This window comes from Chinchilla lanigera, unplaced genomic scaffold (assembly GCF_000276665.1).
Source record: "Chinchilla lanigera isolate Chin_1 unplaced genomic scaffold, ChiLan1.0 scaffold00092, whole genome shotgun sequence".
NCBI lineage: Eukaryota > Metazoa > Chordata > Mammalia > Rodentia > Chinchillidae > Chinchilla > Chinchilla lanigera.
The window spans coordinates 6,968,531-6,987,336 of record NW_004955493.1 but is presented as its reverse complement, the minus strand read 5'-3'; the positions used below and the strand labels follow the sequence as shown (position 1 = coordinate 6,987,336).

At 55.2% G+C, this 18,806-nt stretch overlaps 1 protein-coding gene across 6 annotated transcripts; it reads left to right on the top strand.

The window, feature by feature from the left end:
• The first annotated feature begins 728 nt into the window (after positions 1-728).
• Positions 729-18,800, top strand: Taok2 (TAO kinase 2). Of its 6 annotated transcripts, none has more exons than XM_005405214.2 (19): positions 732-1,519; positions 4,667-4,833; positions 5,007-5,078; positions 5,174-5,275; positions 5,762-5,807; positions 5,933-6,029; positions 6,153-6,266; positions 6,372-6,463; positions 8,499-8,592; positions 8,688-8,769; positions 9,700-9,867; positions 10,016-10,276; positions 10,420-10,581; positions 12,040-12,405; positions 12,493-12,696; positions 13,010-13,249; positions 16,281-16,493; positions 17,449-17,631; positions 17,712-18,800. In XM_005405214.2, the coding sequence occupies exons 2-19, from the start codon at positions 4,702-4,704 to the stop codon at positions 18,231-18,233; spliced, it is 3,150 nt and encodes a 1,049-aa protein (XP_005405271.1). In that variant the 5' UTR covers positions 732-1,519; positions 4,667-4,701; the 3' UTR covers positions 18,234-18,800. The 6 variants fall into 6 exon arrangements, 5 of the variants coding, with proteins under 5 accessions (XP_005405269.1, XP_005405268.1, XP_005405271.1 ...); XM_005405216.2 differs by lacking the exon at positions 17,712-18,800 and adding an exon at positions 17,208-17,312 and having other exon boundaries at positions 733-1,519; positions 17,449-17,541; XR_264090.2 differs by lacking the exons at positions 17,449-17,631; positions 17,712-18,800 and adding an exon at positions 17,208-17,300 and having other exon boundaries at positions 16,281-16,962.
• Positions 18,801-18,806: the final 6 nt, after the last annotated feature.

Below are 18,806 nucleotides of genomic sequence, written 5' to 3'. Positions count from 1 at the left end.
GCCTGGGACGGAAAAGTCACTAAATTGCCCGGACGGGATGGAACCTCACCCTCGCAGAGTGCTGCGATTGCAGATGCGCTCCCACGTTGCCTGGCACAGGTCTACTATTTTGAGTTGTCTTCTGCCGTGAAATAAAATTGGTAATTCCAGCTAGTTTTTTTGGGTGGGCGAGGGGACATGTCAAATCAAGGAAATGCCTTTTCGGAAGTGCACTGTGACCTTGAGCAAGTCGGGCAACTCTACAGGGTCTCAGTTTCCTTAAGGAATTTAACCGATTAGGTTTTTCCGACATTGACATGCGGAGATACCTCGCACTCTAGGGCCCAGGTCTAGGCTGGATGGTTACTATCAGAGCGGCCCGTTTTCCCGCCTTTTCTGTGCCCGGCAGCTGCCTTCCTTTGCGGCTCGCAGCGTCTACCCTTCACGCAGGCGTACATCGCGGCTTCTCGCTTCCATCCGCACCCTATCAAAGCTTCCCCTAGCAACAGAGCGGAGGCGGGGCGGGCGCGTGCGCGGCAGCGCTCTCTACCGCCAGTGGTCGACCAGCGCCCTGGGCTCCTCCCGCTACAAGCCTATCCTTTCTCCCCGCCTCCTCCCACCCAGGGTCCGCGTGGCGAGGCGCGCGCGCACTGGGTCTCAGTGGCTGCCGGTCTCCCGGGCCGCAGCTACGAGGAAGGAGGGGCGGGGCTGTTTCCTTTGGGGCCCCGCCCCTTCGGCCCGGCGACCCATTGCGCCTGCGCGCTCCCGCCCGGTCTCCATCTTGGAATTGGGAGGAAGAGGGAGAGGGAGGTCGGGACTAGAGCGGGGCTGTGGTGCGGAGAGAGGCTGAGACGGAGAAGACTGGGGGAGAGGGCGCGGGGACCATCAGCATCGCCTTAGCTACAATCTTTCGTCCACCCTCGGGAGAGAGGAGGGGAAAGGAAGGAGGCCAGGGTGGGAGTGGGGGCTGTCACCCTCGGACCCGGGGTGAGAGGGGCCGTGCGGCCGGACGTCCTCGGGGTGGGCCCCCTGTCGGTGGCCGCAGACCTGGGGCTCAGGCCCGTAGGTCCCAAATCTCCAAGCTCGGCCCCCTCGCTGCCCAGATACCCAGGTATCAGCTCTCCTATTTCAGATATCCGGGACTCGGATCCCAACCTCTTTAAACCTGGGTCTCTGTTTTATAGCATTTCAAATATCTGGGGTTCAGGCCCCTGCGTGCCTCAGAGTCCGGGGTTCATTCCCCAGGCGATCAAAGAGCGGATTCATTTTGTCCCCTTGCAAATATACGGGGTTCAGACCCCAGGATCAGAAATCCGGGATCGCCCTCGGATTGGAGAAGGACTGGACCGCGAGGTCAGATCAGGTTGTCACCCCCTCCCCTCCAGGGGAGGTTTCCCGGGTCCGCCCCTCAGGAAGAGCGAAAGCCGAGGAAGAGGTGGCAAGGGGAAAGGTCTCCTTGCCCCTCTCCCTGCTTGGCAGAACCGCTGGAGGACCCCAGGCGGAAGCGGAGGCGCTGGGGCACTATAGTGACCCCTACCAGGTGAGACACGGGGTGCAGGGGCGCGGGTCCCTGTGTCTAGCACTGGAAAGCAAGGCTGCTCGCTTCTGAGGAGCTGTGCCTGGGTAGGCCCTCTCCTCGCGGTGGGAGAGCCCAGCTGAGCCGTGGTCAGCCTCTGGCTAGCTTTGCCTGCTGTTGCCACCCTCTTCCCCTTCCTCTTCCCTCCATTGTGTCTGGTTGATGGGCGACTTCAGATGACAGGGTCTCTGATGTCACCCGGGGTCACACCCTAGGGTGTTTGAGCTAATCATATCAACCTCCGATCTTGCCCCCTGTCCACTGCCCCTCACAAGCACCTCTTCTCCACGATTTGCCCTTTTTCTGTCTGCTGGGGGGTGTTGATTCCTCTGCCTCTGATTGCCGTGGTGGGTCTGCTTATCTGCTCTTCAGACCTGGTCTGGTTGGGTTTCTTAGCCCTGCAAGGAAGTGTGTATGAAGTGGGGTGCTTGGCACTATTTTCCCACAGCTCATTACCTTCCTTTTCTACCTCTTGCTGTGATGGTATAAAAAATCTCATACATTGCATTGGCCCCTTAAAAAGTACTTTCACGTTATTCTCTCATGTGACATCCTCCATTCATCCTGTGGGAGCTCTTTTATTGCTGTATTCCCATTTTACAGTTGGGAACGTTGAGGCCCAGAAGGGTTGCCCAAGGTCACACAGTGACAGAATCTGGATTTTAACCCAAGTCCCCCACCAAGTCTTGGCCCAGATCCTTCTTTTCTTTTTTTTTTTTTTTTTCCCGGTACCGGGAATCAAACTCACGACCTTGCGCTTGCCAGGCAGGTGCTGTGCCACTGAGGTAAATCCCCAGCACCCCCAGATCCTTGTTTTTTGCTCTTCGCCCCCCCCCGCCCCCGACCCTGGACTGGGACCAGGGCCCAGAGGAGAATGAGTTAGGGTGCGTTTTAAAAATGGCGAGGGGTGCAAAGTGAGTTTGCTTTCCAGGAGGAATATACTCAGCAGCTTTTCCTGATGGGAGGCTCTGGCTTCTGTGTCTCCCTTACGGATTTTTCTTTCCACTGTGACCTTCATCTTTATCCTGATCCCAGACTTTGCCTGGGTTCCTAAGAGGGCTCTGTCTGATAAACGATGGCCATAGTGCTTTCTCTTAAGTTAAAGCCAAGCTTGGGGGGCGGGGTATTCCCCAAAGGATTAAAGCTTTGTGGCAACCCTGAAAGCAGGAAAGGAAAAAAAAAATCCTATGTTGAGTGTCTACATAGTGTTCCTACTTGTGAGATCTCATTAAAATCTCACAACAGCCCCATGCTGTAATCTGTTTAACCAGAGAGGAGAGCAAGTATCAGGAACTTAAAGCCCTGTTGCTGTGCATTGCAGATGGGATGCACTACTGTACAGCTGAGGGATGTATTTCCTCGTCTGTAGAATGGAGATAACATTATTGGATTTAGAAGGTGGTTGATTTAGCACAGACCTTGGTAATTGCTCGAGTGTTTGTTATTGTGAGGGAGGGGTCCTGTGCAATGCATTGCAAGTTCCTGGCACCTCTTTCCTGTGGCCTGGGGTCCTGGACTAGTACTTTTTGGCTCACTGCTGGTAAAGAGGTCAGGAAGATTCCCTTGGCAAGTTGTGAGCACCTGCCTTTGTGTGTGGGTGTGTGGTGCGGGTGAGGGGTGCTTGGCACGGTTGCTGGCATAGAAGAAAGGAGAGGCCCTGCTTCAAGCAGCCTAGGTGCTGCTGAGGGCTGGGCTGAGGGCAATCAATCAATCTCCCAGGCTATTTTGAGCCCTCCGCACCCTGGGGGCCCACTGGAAAGTCAGGCTCCCTTCTTGTTCCCCAGCTTCCAGTTGGGATGAGGAGACAAAATTAACAACACAACAGGAAACAATGCATGGCAGAACATAATTACATGCTAAAATTGTTAGGTGCTTTGAAGTAGCTAGAACTCTGCCCAGGGAGTCCAGCTCTGCTGAAGTTCCTTTGTGCCTATGTTCTGACAAGTGCTTAGCTGGAAGTCTGTCTTGGAATCTCTTGAAGGTTCTGGTTCTGTTGCCCTGCAGGAACTTAATCTGGGCATCTGGCTGGGTGCCCAGGGTGGTCCCCCACAAGGGCTGGAGTGGTCAGGAAGGCTTCCTGCAGGACGGGGCTGAGCATGCAGGCCTGACTAGGGAGGAGAAGCTCCTGATCTCTGACCTTGGAGTTCTTTTTCCTGTCTGCTTCAGTGACTGCATCTGGGAAATGGTGATCCTTCCCTTGCCCTGCTGGATTCATAGAGCTATTCTGAAAGCATGGCGGAGATGACCCTGCTCTGAGCAAGTCAGTTAACCTTTCTGAGCCTGTTTCCTCATCTGTAGAACAGGGGCAATGATAGCACATGCCTCGTAAGGTTGCGGTGAGGATCGAATGGCAAGTGTGGTCCATGTGAGATGCTTACTACCTGTGGTGAATGCGCATTGTTTATACCCCGCAAGTGTCCCGCACCTGTGTGCTGCTTATGCAATTGAACTGGACAAGTAAGGCAGTCCAGATCAGAGAGAGGCGCTCAAAGCCAGATGCCTTTCCATTTATAATTCCTATCCTTCCCATTCTCGATCTCCCTGCCACAGCATCCCTACCCTTTTGAGAATGAGTCTTCTGGCCCTCTCCAAGCCAGTACCCACTTACCACAATGGCCGGATTTCCACCACCTCCGGCCTGGCCCTTTCCTGTCCTCTTGTACAGTGTATGAGGCTGAGGGAGGATGGGGCCTCAGCACCAAGGGGAACAGGAAGGTGCTGGGAAATCACTGGAGAACAGGACTTGTGGGAAGGAACACATGGGGATGTGGAGTTCGGGCTAGGAGGCAGAACCGTTTATCCGGGAGAGAAGAAATAGGGGCTGTGGGGGAATGGGAACTTGTTGAAGGCTGAGGGGGTTGGTAAAGATGCTCAGCTTCCTAGAGTCTTCCTAGCAGTTTTAGGGACTCCAGGGACCTGGCCCCCGTGATCTGGTTGCCAAGGCAACTTCATTTTTTTTGGAGCTTTGATGTTTCTAATCTCCCCTGTCCTTCCTCAGCAGTGCCTCCCCCTCAGCAGTGAATGAGAGGAGGAGAAGAGAGGAACTTCAGGGGCCCCTTCCTCTCCCTGAGAACCCTGTCTTGCTCTAAGGCTCCCATCTGCATTCTGCAGGCTAGGCCCCACTCTCAGGGCCCCCTGGGGCCACCATGCCAGCTGGGGGCCGGGCCGGGAGCCTGAAGGACCCTGATGTGGCTGAGCTCTTCTTCAAGGATGATCCTGAGAAGCTCTTCTCTGATCTCCGGGAAATCGGTCATGGCAGCTTTGGCGCTGTGTACTTTGTGAGTTGGGTACTGGGGAAGGGGAAATAGGGGTTGGGATGCTGTTCTTAACCCTGGGAACCTGCACACCACTCCACACTAGGCTTTCTTGCTCTCTCCTGTTGGGTCATCCAGTCCTCCCTCTCCTGTGTGCTCAGCAGGGGTCTTTACTGCCTTCTGCTCTGGTCCTGTAGGCCCGGGACGTCCGGAATAGTGAGGTTGTGGCCATCAAAAAGATGTCCTACAGTGGGAAGCAGTCAAATGAGGTGAGTCAGTCTCACAAGGCTCAGCTTGGGAGGGCAGGGAACCCAGTCTCGAGATGCAGGCTGGGTAACCCCCTCCTACCCGCACCTCCTCCTAGAAATGGCAGGACATCATCAAAGAGGTGCGGTTCTTACAGAAGCTCCGGCATCCCAATACCATTCAGTACCGGGGCTGTTACCTGAGGGAACACACAGCGTGGGTGAGCTGGTCCCGCTGCGGCTTGATATTTACCCTACTCGTGTCTGACCTGTCCCTGCCCGGTCTCTTCAGTGGGCCCTGTTAAAGTGCCACTGTGAGATCTTGGGAAGGAAGATTCTGTCCAGGCTACTTTGATTCTTCAACAAATTTGAGTAGCAGGGTTAGTCCCAGAGGAGAATGACTTAGTACTATTAGCAACTGGAAAAAGGCGTTTGGGTTGGAGGAGGTGGAGAGGGATTGGGAATTTAAAGGGGTCCAGACGGGATTGGAGTGGTAGTGTAGTAGGTTGTTTTTAGGAGAGGCTTTCACTCCAGGATCTGTCCCACCACCCCATCTTTTTTCCAGTGGGCCCTTCCACCCTGTCATTTCCTTGGGGGCATCACCTGAGTAGAAGATAGACAAGGAGGCTGTTTTGAGTCTATACCCAAGGGAGCTGGGCCGTGGGTGGCTAGGATCTGCTGACCTCTAATGCTTGTCCCTTCCTTAGCTGGTGATGGAGTATTGCCTGGGCTCAGCTTCTGACCTCCTAGAAGGTAAGGGCCTCGCTGGCCTATATATAGGCTAAGGAAGAGCAGAGAAGCTATAGGAGAAGTGATGAAGGAAGCTTATTCTAGTCCCACCTGTGGTCTGCATCAGTTTGATGTTTTTCCTCCCTCAGTACACAAGAAGCCTCTTCAGGAGGTGGAAATTGCAGCTGTGACCCATGGGGCGCTTCAGGGCCTGGCCTATCTGCACTCCCACAACATGATCCATAGGTACGGCTGTCCTGACAGGGTTGGGGCAAGGTGCTCTTTACACTGGTGCTTACTTCCCTGGTCTGCAGCATTTGTCCTGGTTTCTTGAGACACACATCTCATCCCTGTACTTTCTTCTGGCAGGGATGTGAAGGCTGGAAATATCCTGCTTTCAGAGCCAGGCTTGGTGAAGTTGGGGGACTTCGGCTCCGCATCTATTATGGCACCTGCCAACTCCTTCGTGGGCACCCCATACTGGTGAGGGAGAGTGGTGGTGAGTGGAGAAAGCTTCCCAGATGTCTGGAGTGGATGCTGCAGGGCCTGGGCAGGTGATTAGCCTCTTTCTCCTGACCATTCTCCCAGGATGGCTCCGGAGGTGATCCTGGCAATGGATGAGGGGCAGTACGATGGCAAAGTGGATGTCTGGTCCCTGGGGATAACTTGCATCGAACTGGGTAAGGAGGTTCCCCCTTCTGCTCCGTCATCCTCTTTCTTCCTAATTCCATCCCACTACTGTCCCTCCTAGGATTGGATCCAAGGCCTCCAAGCTCCTTTCCATTTTGCCTCTCCCCTGGCTCCCAGCATGAGCAGTATCAGTCATCACTTTGAGTGTCCACTTTGTGGCATGCACTGTGCTGGGTTCTTGGGACATAGCAGTGAATAACAGTCCTGCTCTCACAGAACTTAGATTGGAGTTGGAGAAACCAGCCATGTTTTGTCTCTGTGATGAAAGCTGAATGGACAAGTGCAAACATAAGACAAGGGACTTGACCTAGTTTGGGGGCTGAAGAAGGCCTCCTTGGAGCGGAGATGTTTAAGCAGACCCACACCAAAAAAAACCAGACCCACAAGACAAGTGATAGCTGTTGGAAGGGTGCAGGAAAGAGCATTCGAGAGTGGCATGTACAGAAGTCTGGAGTCTGAGTAGGCATGGGCAGCTGAGATGAGCTTCACTTGTTTGGAACTGAAGCATGTAATGCGGAGTAGTTGCTGACAAGGCCCAAGAGAATTCTTGAGTCCTCAAAGCCATGTCAGGGTTCTTGTCTCTGCCAACCTACACTACTAAAGCCACTGTGCAAGGAGGTGGTGTTCGTAAGACCCCCTAGCACAATGCCAGGCAAAAATAGTTGCCCAGGAAGTACTTGCTGTTGGTTACTCATGCAATAGTCTTTCCCACTTCCAGTCTCTTAGGTGCCGATGCCGCAGATGTTTGCTTAGGCTCAGTGCAGTTGCTTCACCTCACTCCAGAGCCATTAGTGACTCCCCATTGCCCGCAGAACTGCAGTCATCCCTGTCCTCCCTTGTGCCAGGCCAAGTAGAAGAAAACGGCAGATCTGTCCATTCTGTTCTAGTTTTTGTTAAGACATAAATACAAAGAAATAGTTCTCTGTTAACAGGGGAGCGATCAAGCTGAATTATAAGTGGGAAGTGATATTCAGAGTCATTTTTAGAGAAGCAAGATAGGGGAGGGCCTGGCAAACTAGAGCTGGCCATTTCCATAGAAAGGGCTCCAGCAGTAGTGTAATGCCTTTAACCCGCTCTAATTTTTTCTTTTTTCTTTTCTTTTTTTCTTCTTTTTGTTTTGTTCTGTTTTTGTTTTGAGACAGTGTCTCGCTATGTAGTTCAGGCTGGCCTTAAACTATGTAGCACAGGCTGGCCTGGGCTTGCAGTGACCCTCCTGCCTCAGCCTCCCGAGTGCTGGGAATGCAAGTAACCGCCATGATACCTGGTTTAGATCTAATTTTTTTTTTTTAACAGAAAGTAGAAATTTAGGTTATTATTGTTGGCAGTTAATTTTTTAAAAATCACAGTTTAGACGAAAAATGTGAACAATGTAGAATGTTTGTGAGGGCCATAAGAAGCTCCTGACGTGCAACATGTAATGTAAGGCCTATCTCCAGTAACCCTTTTTATAAAAAGCGTTTTCCTGAATTCCCTGCAGATGTATAAGCTGAAGTCCACTGAGTACTCTCAGCTCCCCAGTCACTTACCTACCTGTGTCTCACCCTAGTAACACCTTGCACTTTATGTCACTTGTTCAGTTCTACTTAAGCCTCCATTTAGACTGCAAGTTCCTTGAGGGCTGGGCCTGCTTCTTATTCTTTATCTTCCCTTTAGCAAGGTTTTGTTCTCAGGTGGTGCCTACTAATTTTACTTTATTTTATTTATTTATTTGTTTATTTATTTACTTATTTGATACCTACTAATTTTAGTTGAGCTGATAACTACAACCTGTAAATGGACTTTGTTCTGCATTTTCAGTGCTTTTGTGAATGCTGTTTTCTTTAAGTCCTGCTCCATCTGAGGGCAAGGAAGTGCATGGGTATTGTACTTTACAGAGGAAGAAATTGAGATTCAACAGGGTTATGAGAATTGCCCAAGGTCGTATACCCAGGAAGCAGAGATCTGAACCCAAGGCATCTGAGTGCCATTCTGGGCTCCTCTGCTTACCTCCCACCTCTCACCTTCTTCCCCCTGACTTTTCTGTAGCGGAACGGAAACCACCACTGTTTAACATGAATGCGATGAGTGCCTTATACCACATTGCACAGAATGAGTCCCCCGTGCTCCAGTCAGGACACTGGTGAGGACTGGGATTCCTGGGCCTAGGGATGAGGCCTTGGGGTCAGGTGCATGGTTCGTGCCCTCCCTACTGTCTCTCATCCTCTCCCCTTCCAGGTCTGAGTACTTCCGGAATTTTGTTGATTCCTGTCTTCAGAAAATCCCTCAAGACAGGCCAACCTCAGAGGTTCTTCTGAAGGTGAGGGCTTGCTGGCCAAGCACCCTGCTGTGACTAGCGCAGCAGAGCAGTACAAACCCTCAGTGGAACGAGTGGTTTCCAGTTCCTCCATCGAGAGCTTCGTGTATGAATTCCCAGCCCCATTTCCAGTGCCATGGACTGTGTGTTTTGCAAAACTTTTTTTTGCATTAATATGTTAAGTAATTTGTTTTTCCATCTTTAATTAATCAAAGATACATATAATTGCCAACCAGAGCTGGTCAGCATGCGATAACCAGGGTTGCCACACTGATGTAATTCAAGCAAAGGCTTGTGTAGTCTAGTTGTGGTTCTCTTAGATGTGTTTGAGTTGACAAAAGTACAGGGGCCCCATTCCCTTCCCCTTCCATGGGGACCTAAAGAACCCTAGGTGAGAACTTTGTCTAGTATGACCTCCTTGGTGTTTTGGGTTTTTGTTTTGTTTTGTTCTTTGGTGCTGGGAATTGAACTTAAGACCTTGCGCTTGCCAGGCAGGCACTTGTGCCGCTGAGCTATATCCCCAGCTCCTGTTGTTGGTTTTTTGAGCCAGGATCTCACTTTTATGTGCTTCAGGCTGGCCTTTAATTCATGACAGTCAGTCCTCCTGCCTCAGCCTCCTGAGTGCTGGGGTTAAGGCATGGGCCACCACACCCAGCCTACTTGTTGTATAACTGTTGGATACCTTATGCCCAGGGAGGCCTCGTGACATATCCAGTGTCACATACAGTCTTGCCTGGAGAAGCAAGAGACTATGCAGTAGAGACTGGATGGTGGAGAAAATTATTGCGGGAGGAAAGCTTGAGACAGTCCGCATCAAACCATGATGGTGTTGTGGGCCCCAGCGGAGGGCATCAGCCAGGGCAGCTATGGAGAGCTGTGGGTTACGGCAGCTTGGGGGTGCTGGCAGCAGGTCTCACTGTTCTCTTCCTCTAGCACCGCTTTGTGCTCCGGGAGCGGCCACCCACAGTCATCATGGACCTAATCCAGAGGACCAAGGATGCTGTGCGGGAGCTGGACAACCTGCAGTACCGCAAGATGAAGAAGATCCTTTTCCAAGAGGCACCCAATGGCCCCGGTGCTGAGGCTCCCGAGGAGGAAGAGGTAACCCAGCTTGCCCTGCCCCGGTCCTTATTCTCCATGCTGGGGTTTCACCCAAGACCTTCTCCACCCCTCTTCACACCCTTTTATCTCCTTGTCCTGCCCCTATGCCTTTGCCTTCCCTGCAAAACGGCCCACGCCCTGTTCACAGGAGGCAGAGCCCTACATGCACCGGGCAGGGACGCTGACCAGTCTAGAGAGTAGCCACTCGGTGCCCAGCATGTCTATCAGCGCCTCTAGCCAGAGCAGCTCAGTCAACAGCCTGGCAGATGCCTCAGACAATGAGGAGGAGGAGGAGGAGGAAGAGGAGGAGGAGGAGGAGGAGGAAGGCCCTGAGGCCAGAGAGATGGCCATGATGCAGGAAGGGGAGCACACAGTCACCTCGCACAGCTCCATCATCCACCGCCTCCCGGTAAGCTGCTCAGTCTGCGCGGGCTGGTGGAACAGGCGACCAAACCTGAGCTGTCCTGCTTCCCTCCTCCGTGTGACTGCTGAGCCTCTAAGTCTGAATGGGCCTCTGAGCTTTGGGTGTCCCACCTGCCTTCCTTCATCTAGGGCTCTGACAACCTGTACGATGACCCCTTCCAGCCAGAGATAACCCCAGGCCCTCTCCAGCCACCTGCAGCCCCAGCTGCCACCTCCACCACATCTTCTGCCCGCCGCCGGGCCTACTGCCGTAACCGGGACCACTTTGCCACCATCCGGACCGCCTCCCTGGTGAGTGCAGCCGCCCTCCCTCAGCCTGCTTGCCGTCCTTCTTTCTGCCTTGGCTGGATGCTCCAGAAGGCCTTTTGTAAGTGCAGAGATGCCTTTGTCCCAGTCACGTATGATTAGGTCCAGATTCTACCCTTACTCTTGCTGTCTCTGGCCTCCTCTTCTTCTTGATCCTCCCTGCTCCCTTCTCCCAGCAGACTGTTTTGGACCTGTCACCATTCTAGGTGTTTCTAGCTTGGCAAACTCTGACCCTGAGTTTGTGGCCTGGCTGAAATAACGTGTGGGGGCCGTCCCGGGCTCCTCTGGCCAGCCGGGTACTTCACGTCCCTGTACACGTTCAGCCCTGCTGTGGTGCTCAGGGTGGTGTTGGCAGGTTCGCTGGATTCTGTGCCACAGGCGGGGGCTGCTGTTCAGGAGCCTGCCCCGTGTCAGCGCCTAGCTCCTCGGCATACATATGTACCTGTATTAAATCTCCCAGCTGCCCTGGGAAGGAGAAGGCTGGATCCCATCTGAGAGATGAAGCCACTGTGGCTTGAATGGACTGCTTGTCCAGGCACTTTTGACGGGGCCCAAACCCTGTAAGCAGGACCTTCGTCCTCCCCCAAAATCGAGGTGAAGCTATGGCAGTCTTTCTCAGGTCATAGGAAAATGCGTTAGACTTTCCATAAAATGTAGCTTTTATTAACCCGTAGATCACGTTCCCACTTAAATGAGTGTGAGCACCACCAGTCCTCTTCGCGGCCACTGGCGGGACGGGTATCCATTATGGTGGCCCAGCCTCTGCCTGTGGCGGTGTTTCTGCTAGGGGCAGAACTTCAGCTCCTGGGTGCTTTGTGCTCTGCACCGAGGTCTCCCACTTCCAGGGCCGGGGCCACCTGGGGGTAAGTTGAGAGCCACTGATGAAGCAGTTGAGGATGAGACTTGTATAAAGACTTCTAGGCCCAACGTCCTGGGTCCCAGACCCCAAGTTCATACGTGTTTGCTGAAGGGGAGGGACCTCAGCACTTACTTGTTGAGGGAATCTGTTAGGTGCTGCTCCGTGTGTATGAGACTTGTCTGGACGGCCCCTAGGAGAAGGTATTGTCACTGTGGAACAGATGAGGGAAAGGACGCTGTGAGGGGTGAACTTGCTTGAGATCACATGGTCAGAAAGCGGCAGAGCTAGGGTTTGAGCCCAGGTCTAGCCATTCATTGTTTCGAACTAATCTGATTTGTTTCTACTTTGCACCAGGCCCTGAGCTCACCACCTTTTCTCATCTCACTTGGGCACACTTAACTCAGTGAAGTAAAGAGTATCTCCACTATCTCTTTGAGGCAGCAGGCTCAGGGAGGTTAAGTGTAAGGAAAGCACTACGTGAGGTTGGAGCCGATTAGTCTGAAACCCAGAGGAGCACAGAGCTGATCTGTGTAAATCAAATGGGGGCCAGGGATGAGCCCCACCCACCCTCTCCCCTGCCCCAGGTCAGCCGCCAGATCCAGGAGCATGAGCAGGACTCGGCCCTGCGGGAGCAGCTCAGTGGCTACAAGCGGATGCGGCGACAGCACCAAAAGCAGCTACTGGCCCTGGAGTCGAGGCTGAGGGGTGAACGTGAGGAGCACAGTGCGCGTCTGCAGCGGGAGCTTGAGGCGCAGCGGGCTGGGTTTGGGGCTGAGGCGGAAAAGCTAGCCCGGCGACACCAGGCCATTGGTGAGAAGGAGGCTCGAGCTGCCCAGACCGAGGAGCGGAAGTTCCAGCAGCACATCCTTGGGCAGCAGAAGAAGGAGCTGGCCGCCCTGCTGGAGGCGCAGAAGCGAACCTACAAGCTTCGGAAGGAGCAGCTAAAGGAGGTGGGCTGGGGCTCCTGCCGGGGCAGGCCAGTGGGGGTGCTGGCGGGCAGGCCACCCTGATCCTGCACCTCCCACTGCTCTCGCCAGGAGCTCCAGGAGAACCCCAGCACCCCCAAGCGGGAGAAGGCTGAGTGGCTGCTGCGGCAGAAGGAACAGCTCCAGCAGTGCCAGGCAGAGGAGGAAGCAGGGCTGCTGCGGCGGCAGCGCCAGTATTTTGAGCTGCAGTGCCGCCAGTACAAGCGCAAGATGCTGCTGGCTCGCCACAGCCTGGACCAGGACCTGCTGCGAGAGGTGGGCCCCCCCCCGCCCTCCTCCTGCACTCAGCCGTGGCTCGCAGCACTCCCCCTCCCCTCTCCATTTACCTCGCTCTTGCCTTCTGTCCCTTCTCCTCTGGTGGTGGTGATTCTGCTTCTCAACACCCCTCTTGCTATGCGGAACCCTGCCAGAATGGCCGTAGCCTCTATTCCCAGGCCGGCCGAGTGCTCACACCCCGCACGCCCATGCCCCCCCAGGTCCCTCTGCTCGTGAGTCCTGGGCTCTTACTTCTACCACATCAACAAGACTCTCTGACTAGGCCCTGGGCCCTGCCTCCCTTCTCCCTCAGGACTTGAACAAGAAGCAGACACAGAAGGACTTGGAGTGTGCGCTGCTGCTGCGGCAGCACGAGGCCACGCGGGAGCTGGAACTGCGGCAGCTCCAGGCCGTCCAGCGCACGCGAGCTGAGCTCACCCGCCTGCAGCACCAGACAGAACTGGGCAACCAGCTGGAGTACAACAAGCGACGCGAGCAAGAGTTGCGGCAGAAGCATGCAGCCCAGGTTCGCCAGCAGCCCAAGAGCCTCAAAGTACGTGCAGGCCAGCGCCCCCTGGGCCTCCCCGTTACTGGGGCTCTGGGACCACCCAGCACAGGCTCCCCTAGTGAAGGGCAGCCCTGCTTATCTGGCCAGGAGGCAGTCCTGGACCAAAGGATGCTGGCAGAGGAGGAAGCAGTACCAGAGAGAAGGATTCTGGGAAAGGAAGGGGCTACCTTGGAGCCAGAGGAGCAAAGGATTTGGGGGGAAGAATCAGGAACCCTTAGTCCTAACCCACAGAAACCTCACAGTCCAGTTAATAAGGAAGATTGGGGGCGAACCGAGGAGGAGATAGAGGAGCTTAGAGTCCCGTCGCTGGCGCCCGAGGAGAGGAGCATTGTTGGTCAGGAGGCGGCCAGGGCGTGGGGGCTGTGGGAGAAGGAGGAGGGGAGCCTTCTGGACGAGGAGTTTGAACTCGACTGGGCCCAGAGCCCAGCACTGACTCCAGTCCCTGAGGAGGAGGAGGATGAGGAGGAGGGGGCTCCAGTGGGGACCCTTAGGGATCCCGGTGATGGCTGTCCCTCTCCGGACATCCCCCCAGAGCCCCCACCCTCACACCTGAGGCCTGGTCCTCTTAGCCAGCTCCCTGGACTCCTGTCTCATGGCCTCCTGGCTGGCCTTTCCTTTGCAGTGGGGTCCTCCTCTGGCCTTCTGCCCTTACTACTTCTGTTGCTGCTGCCACTGCTGGCAGCCCAGGGCGGGGGTGGCCTGCAGGCAGCACTGCTGGCCCTTGAAGTGGGATTGGTGGGCCTAGGAGCCTCCTATCTACTCCTTTGTACAGCTCTGAACCTGCCCCCTAGCCTGTTCCTACTGCTGGCCCAGGGCACTGCTCTGGGGGCCGTCCTGGGCCTGAGTTGGCGCCGAGGCCTTATGGGTGTGCCTCTGGGCCTTGGAGCTGCTTGGCTTCTAGCTTGGCCGGGCCTAGCTCTACCTCTGGCAGCTGTGGCAGCTGGGGGCAGGTGGGTGCGGCAGCAGGCCCCCCGGATGCGCCAGGGTATCTCTCGACTCTGGCTGCGGGTTCTGCTTCGCTTGTCACCCATGGTCTTCTGGGCCCTGCAGGGCTGTGGGGCTGTGGGGGACCGGGGTCTGTTTGCACTGTACCCCAAGACCAACAAGGACAGCTTCCGTAGCCGCCTGCCTGTCCCTGGGCCCAGGCGGGGTAATCGTCGAGCTGCCCGACACCCGTTTGCCCTGATGGCCAGGGTTTGGGCTCTGTGCAAGGGCTGGAACTGGCGCTTGGCACGAGCCAGCCAGCGGTTAGCCTCCCGCTTGCCCCCCTGGGCCATCCACATCCTGGCCAGCTGGGGCCTGCTTCGAGGGGAACGGCCCAGTCGGATTCCCCGGCTGCTGCCGCGCAGCCAGCGCCGGCTTGGGTCCCCTGCCTGCCGCCAGCCACTGCCAGGGACTTTAGCTGGGCGGAGATCCCGGGCCCGCCAGTTCCGAACCCTGCCTCCTTGGAGGTAACTGGCTCTAGCCTGTCCCCTGCCCAAGTCTAGAGCATCGAGCACTTTATCCCCCACCACTCAGTGAAGTTTCTCCAGTCCCCCGGCCCCGTCCTCTCCTCCCTCACAACCTCCCCCCTTGTCCGTACCCCAAGACAGCACCTCCAACTTCCAGACAGGCAGCCCCTCCACTGCGGAGTCCAGAAGCCACACTCTGTGTCCCCCGCACCCTAAGTTATTGCTGCTCTCCGCTGTGTGTGCTCATCCTCACCCTCATCGACTCAGGCCTGGGGCCAGGGGCGGAAGTGGGTGGGAAGAGTCATGACTGGTTTGGTTTTTTTTTCTCCTCTTTGATTTTGTTTTTCTGTCTCCCTTCCAACCTGTTCCCTTCTCCCCCACCAAAAGAGAAAAGAAAAGAAAAAGACAAACACAAATAAAATATCTGAGCGGAACTGTACCTTTGGCCCAGGCTGCCTCTGTCTGCTTTGTCCTGCCGCCTAGCCTCCCTGGTTTGCCCCCGTCTGGACCCTTGGCCCCCAGCTCCATGACCTCTCCACCCCATCTCCGTCTCAGTTCCTTCCACCCTCAGCCTCATCTTCTCTGCCTCATAGCTTCATCACACCATGACCCCCGCCAGCCCTGGGCTCAGGGCCAGCGTGGAGCCTCCGCAGAAACGCCCTGGTCCCACCGGACCCCTTTCTGTGGGTCGCTTCGGGAAAGCCCTTAGGGCCCAGGTCCTTTAGCCTTCTCGTCCACTACATTCTCTACCAGCACATTGCTTCCGTGGTCCCCTTCTGTTCGGGCGTTAGCCTAGAGGGTTGGGGGACGGGTGCAAACCCTCCGCCGTCGAGGGTGGTGAGCTGGGTTCAGGATTGGCTGTGGGCTTGGAGTGGGAGCTGAGCGCGCAAGGGCCGGGCAGGAATGTGAACGTAGTCAGGGTGGCAGCTGCTGGCCTCTTGAGTTGTCGGCCCTTTCTGGCCACCTTTCCCTGCTGTGGCCCCTGATAGGGCAGCCCCTTCCTATCCAGCTCAGTGTGCTCCTTCCCTGCCTTCTTCCCTGAGGTGCCGGACCTGGGACTTCCTCTGTCTGCCCTTAGTTGTGTGGCCTTCTTCTGTGGATGTCCTGTGTGGCTCGGTGCTCTCATTCATTCCTTTGCACGTTTTTGTATTTGCTCATGTGCTTGTATCCCAAGGTCACTTCTGCTTTCTCTTTGCACGGTCAAAGCTTCTTTTGTGCATTCAGTCCTCTAAAGAGTCTCAGTTCCTTGTCTGCGAACTCTGACGTTCCTTGTATTTCACCTGGCTCTGGGCGTGCTCTCGGAACCTCGTTCTCCGTGTCTCTTGCCCACCAGCACTTTCCTGATCTCTCTCGACACCATCCCATCTCTCCATCCCTGTCTGTATACAGCTCCCCCCGCCCCCTCTGTCTAACATGTTTTCTGTTTCTCTCCCTCTCCCTGTCTCTGCTTCTGTCTCCTCTCCTCTCCTTCTCTTCTCCCCATTTCCCCTGGTTGTTCCTCCTCTTCCTCCTCCTCCTTTCCCTCTCCTTTGCCCCCATTTCCCCTTGATCCGTCCACTGCGCAGTCTAAAGAGCTGCAGATCAAGAAGCAGTTCCAGGAGACGTGTAAGATCCAGACTCGGCAGTACAAAGCTCTGCGGGCACACTTGCTGGAGACCACGCCAAAAGCTCAGCACAAGAGCCTCCTTAAGCGGCTCAAGGAAGAACAGACCCGCAAGCTGGCGATTTTGGCTGAGCAGTATGACCAGTCCATCTCAGAGATGCTCAGCTCGCAGGCGGTGAGGCCTGGGGGCTTGGGAGGGAGGACAGGGGAGATGGGCCTCTGTATATCTGGCCTAGTCACTGGCAGCAGAAAGTGGGAGGTATGGGCGGAGGTGGGGCTTTTTGTACTTGAAAAATTGGCTACACTTTCACTGTTAGTATTCTCTGCAATGGTTTTATTACTTCATATTCTTAATGGTTTTATTATTTCTCTTAGTATTTTCTTAAGGTCTTGACAAAGCCATCCTGACTACCAAGAATCATCAAGGGGAAAGAGTGGCTATAGTGTTTTCCTGAGCCTAAGTTTAATTTGTGAACAGGGAGCAGATTACAATGAGTGTGGCCCTTGGGTCATTTCTTCAGCCCCCATGAGATTTTGAACCCTGCTGTTGTCACCCCCACTGCACACAACACAGTGGGCCTCCTTGAAGGCACACACAGGGTAGAAAGTCAGCCCTGTTTTCTCACCCTGGCCACCTCTCAGAGGTAACTAACTGTACTGTAGATTTTTTCCCAATGCATTTTTGGAAAATTATATAAAAATCTTAAACACATGTGAAATCCTACTTTACACATTGTTCTCCAACTTCCTTTTTCCACTTAATATTTCTTGGACATTTTTCCATGTCAGTACACATATCTCTGTCTTTTTTTTTTTAACAGTGTAGAATTTTCCATGGTATGGCTGTACCATAATTTATTTAACCCATCCCTTATTGATGGACATTTAGGTTGTTTCCAGTATTTTGCTATCCCAACGCTTCCGTGAACACCGAGCACTTGTGCAAGTATACCTGGGGGATAGATTCCTGCAAGTGTAATTGCTGTGCCACAGGGTATGACCATCTTCCCTTCTGATAGATGTTGAGACCGCTGCTTCTTGCAACCTTTCGGCCCAGGCCTACCTGGGGCAGGGGAGGATTGTGGGGGTAGGGGAAGAGGTCCCTAAAACTGCTTTTCCCTACCCTCCAGCTCCGGCTTGATGAGACCCAGGAGGCAGAGTTCCAGGCCCTTCGGCAGCAGCTTCAGCAGGAGCTGGAGCTACTCAATGCTTACCAGAGCAAGATCAAAATCCGCACAGAAAGCCAGCATGAGAGAGAGCTGCGGGAGCTGGAGCAGAGAGTAGCTCTGCGGCGGGCACTGTTGGAGCAGCGGGTAAGGGGTATGTCCTCCAGGACTGGGCAGGAGGGCAGGCTCCCACCCCAGGGCTCTAACCCTTGTTCTGGGCGCCCCAGGTGGAAGAGGAGCTGCTGGCACTGCAGACGGGGCGCTCCGAGCGAATCCGGAGTTTGCTTGAGCGGCAGGCCCGTGAGATCGAGGCCTTTGATGCGGAGAGCATGAGGCTGGGCTTCTCCAGCATGGCTCTGGGGGGCATCCCGGCCGAGGCTGCTGCCCAGGGCTATCCTGCCCCACCCCCTGCCCCTGCCTGGCCCTCCCGCCCCGTTCCCCGCTCGGGGGCACACTGGAGCCACGGCCTTCCACCACCAGGCATGCCCCCCCCAGCCTGGCGTCAACCATCTCTACTGGCTCCCCCTGGACCCCCAAACTGGCTGGGACCCCCAACACAGAGTGGAACACCCCGTGGTGGAGCCCTGCTGCTGCTAAGGAATAGCCCCCAGCCCCTCCGGCGGGCAGCCTCAGGGGGCAGCGGCAGTGAGAATGTGGGCCCACCCGCGGCATCAGTACCCGGGCCTCTGAGCCGCAGCACCAGTGTTGCTTCCCACATCCTCAACGGTTCCTCCCACTTCTACTCCTGAAGTGCAGGGTGGGTGAGCAGAGCAGTGGGGCAGGGGCAGGGCGGGTGGAGTCTGGTCCTAGCAGGCGCAAGCTAGAGGCCCACCCAAGGGTGGTGGGGACAGGACAGTATGTTGGCTCCAGCTCCCCTCGGACCTCCTCATCTCATGAGCTTCTTGGGGCTGGCCAGTGGCGCTGGGCCAGCTTGGGTATCGGTGCCCCAAGTCTGACCGGGAGCCCAGCCTCCCCACCATGGTGCCAGGGTCTCCCTCCATCACCACCTGGGAAAGGAGGGAGCTGTGCGTGTCAAATATTCATCTAGTCCCCTGGGGGAGGGGAAGGGTGGGTCTAGATATATTATATTCAGAGAACTATGCTACCCTTGCAATGGGACTGGGGACGCCAGGGCCCCCAGACCTCCGGATGTGGCAGAGCAGGTCTGGGGCCCAAGACAGGGAGAACGGGAGGCCTTCCTCAGAAAGAAGGGTCAGGACGGAGTCTTGGTGTCAGGATGTCTGGGTCTCTCCAGTCCCCCGTTGCTGTCTGACGTCCTGTGCCGTCTTGTCTTTTTTTTTTTTTTTTTTTTTTTTTTTTTT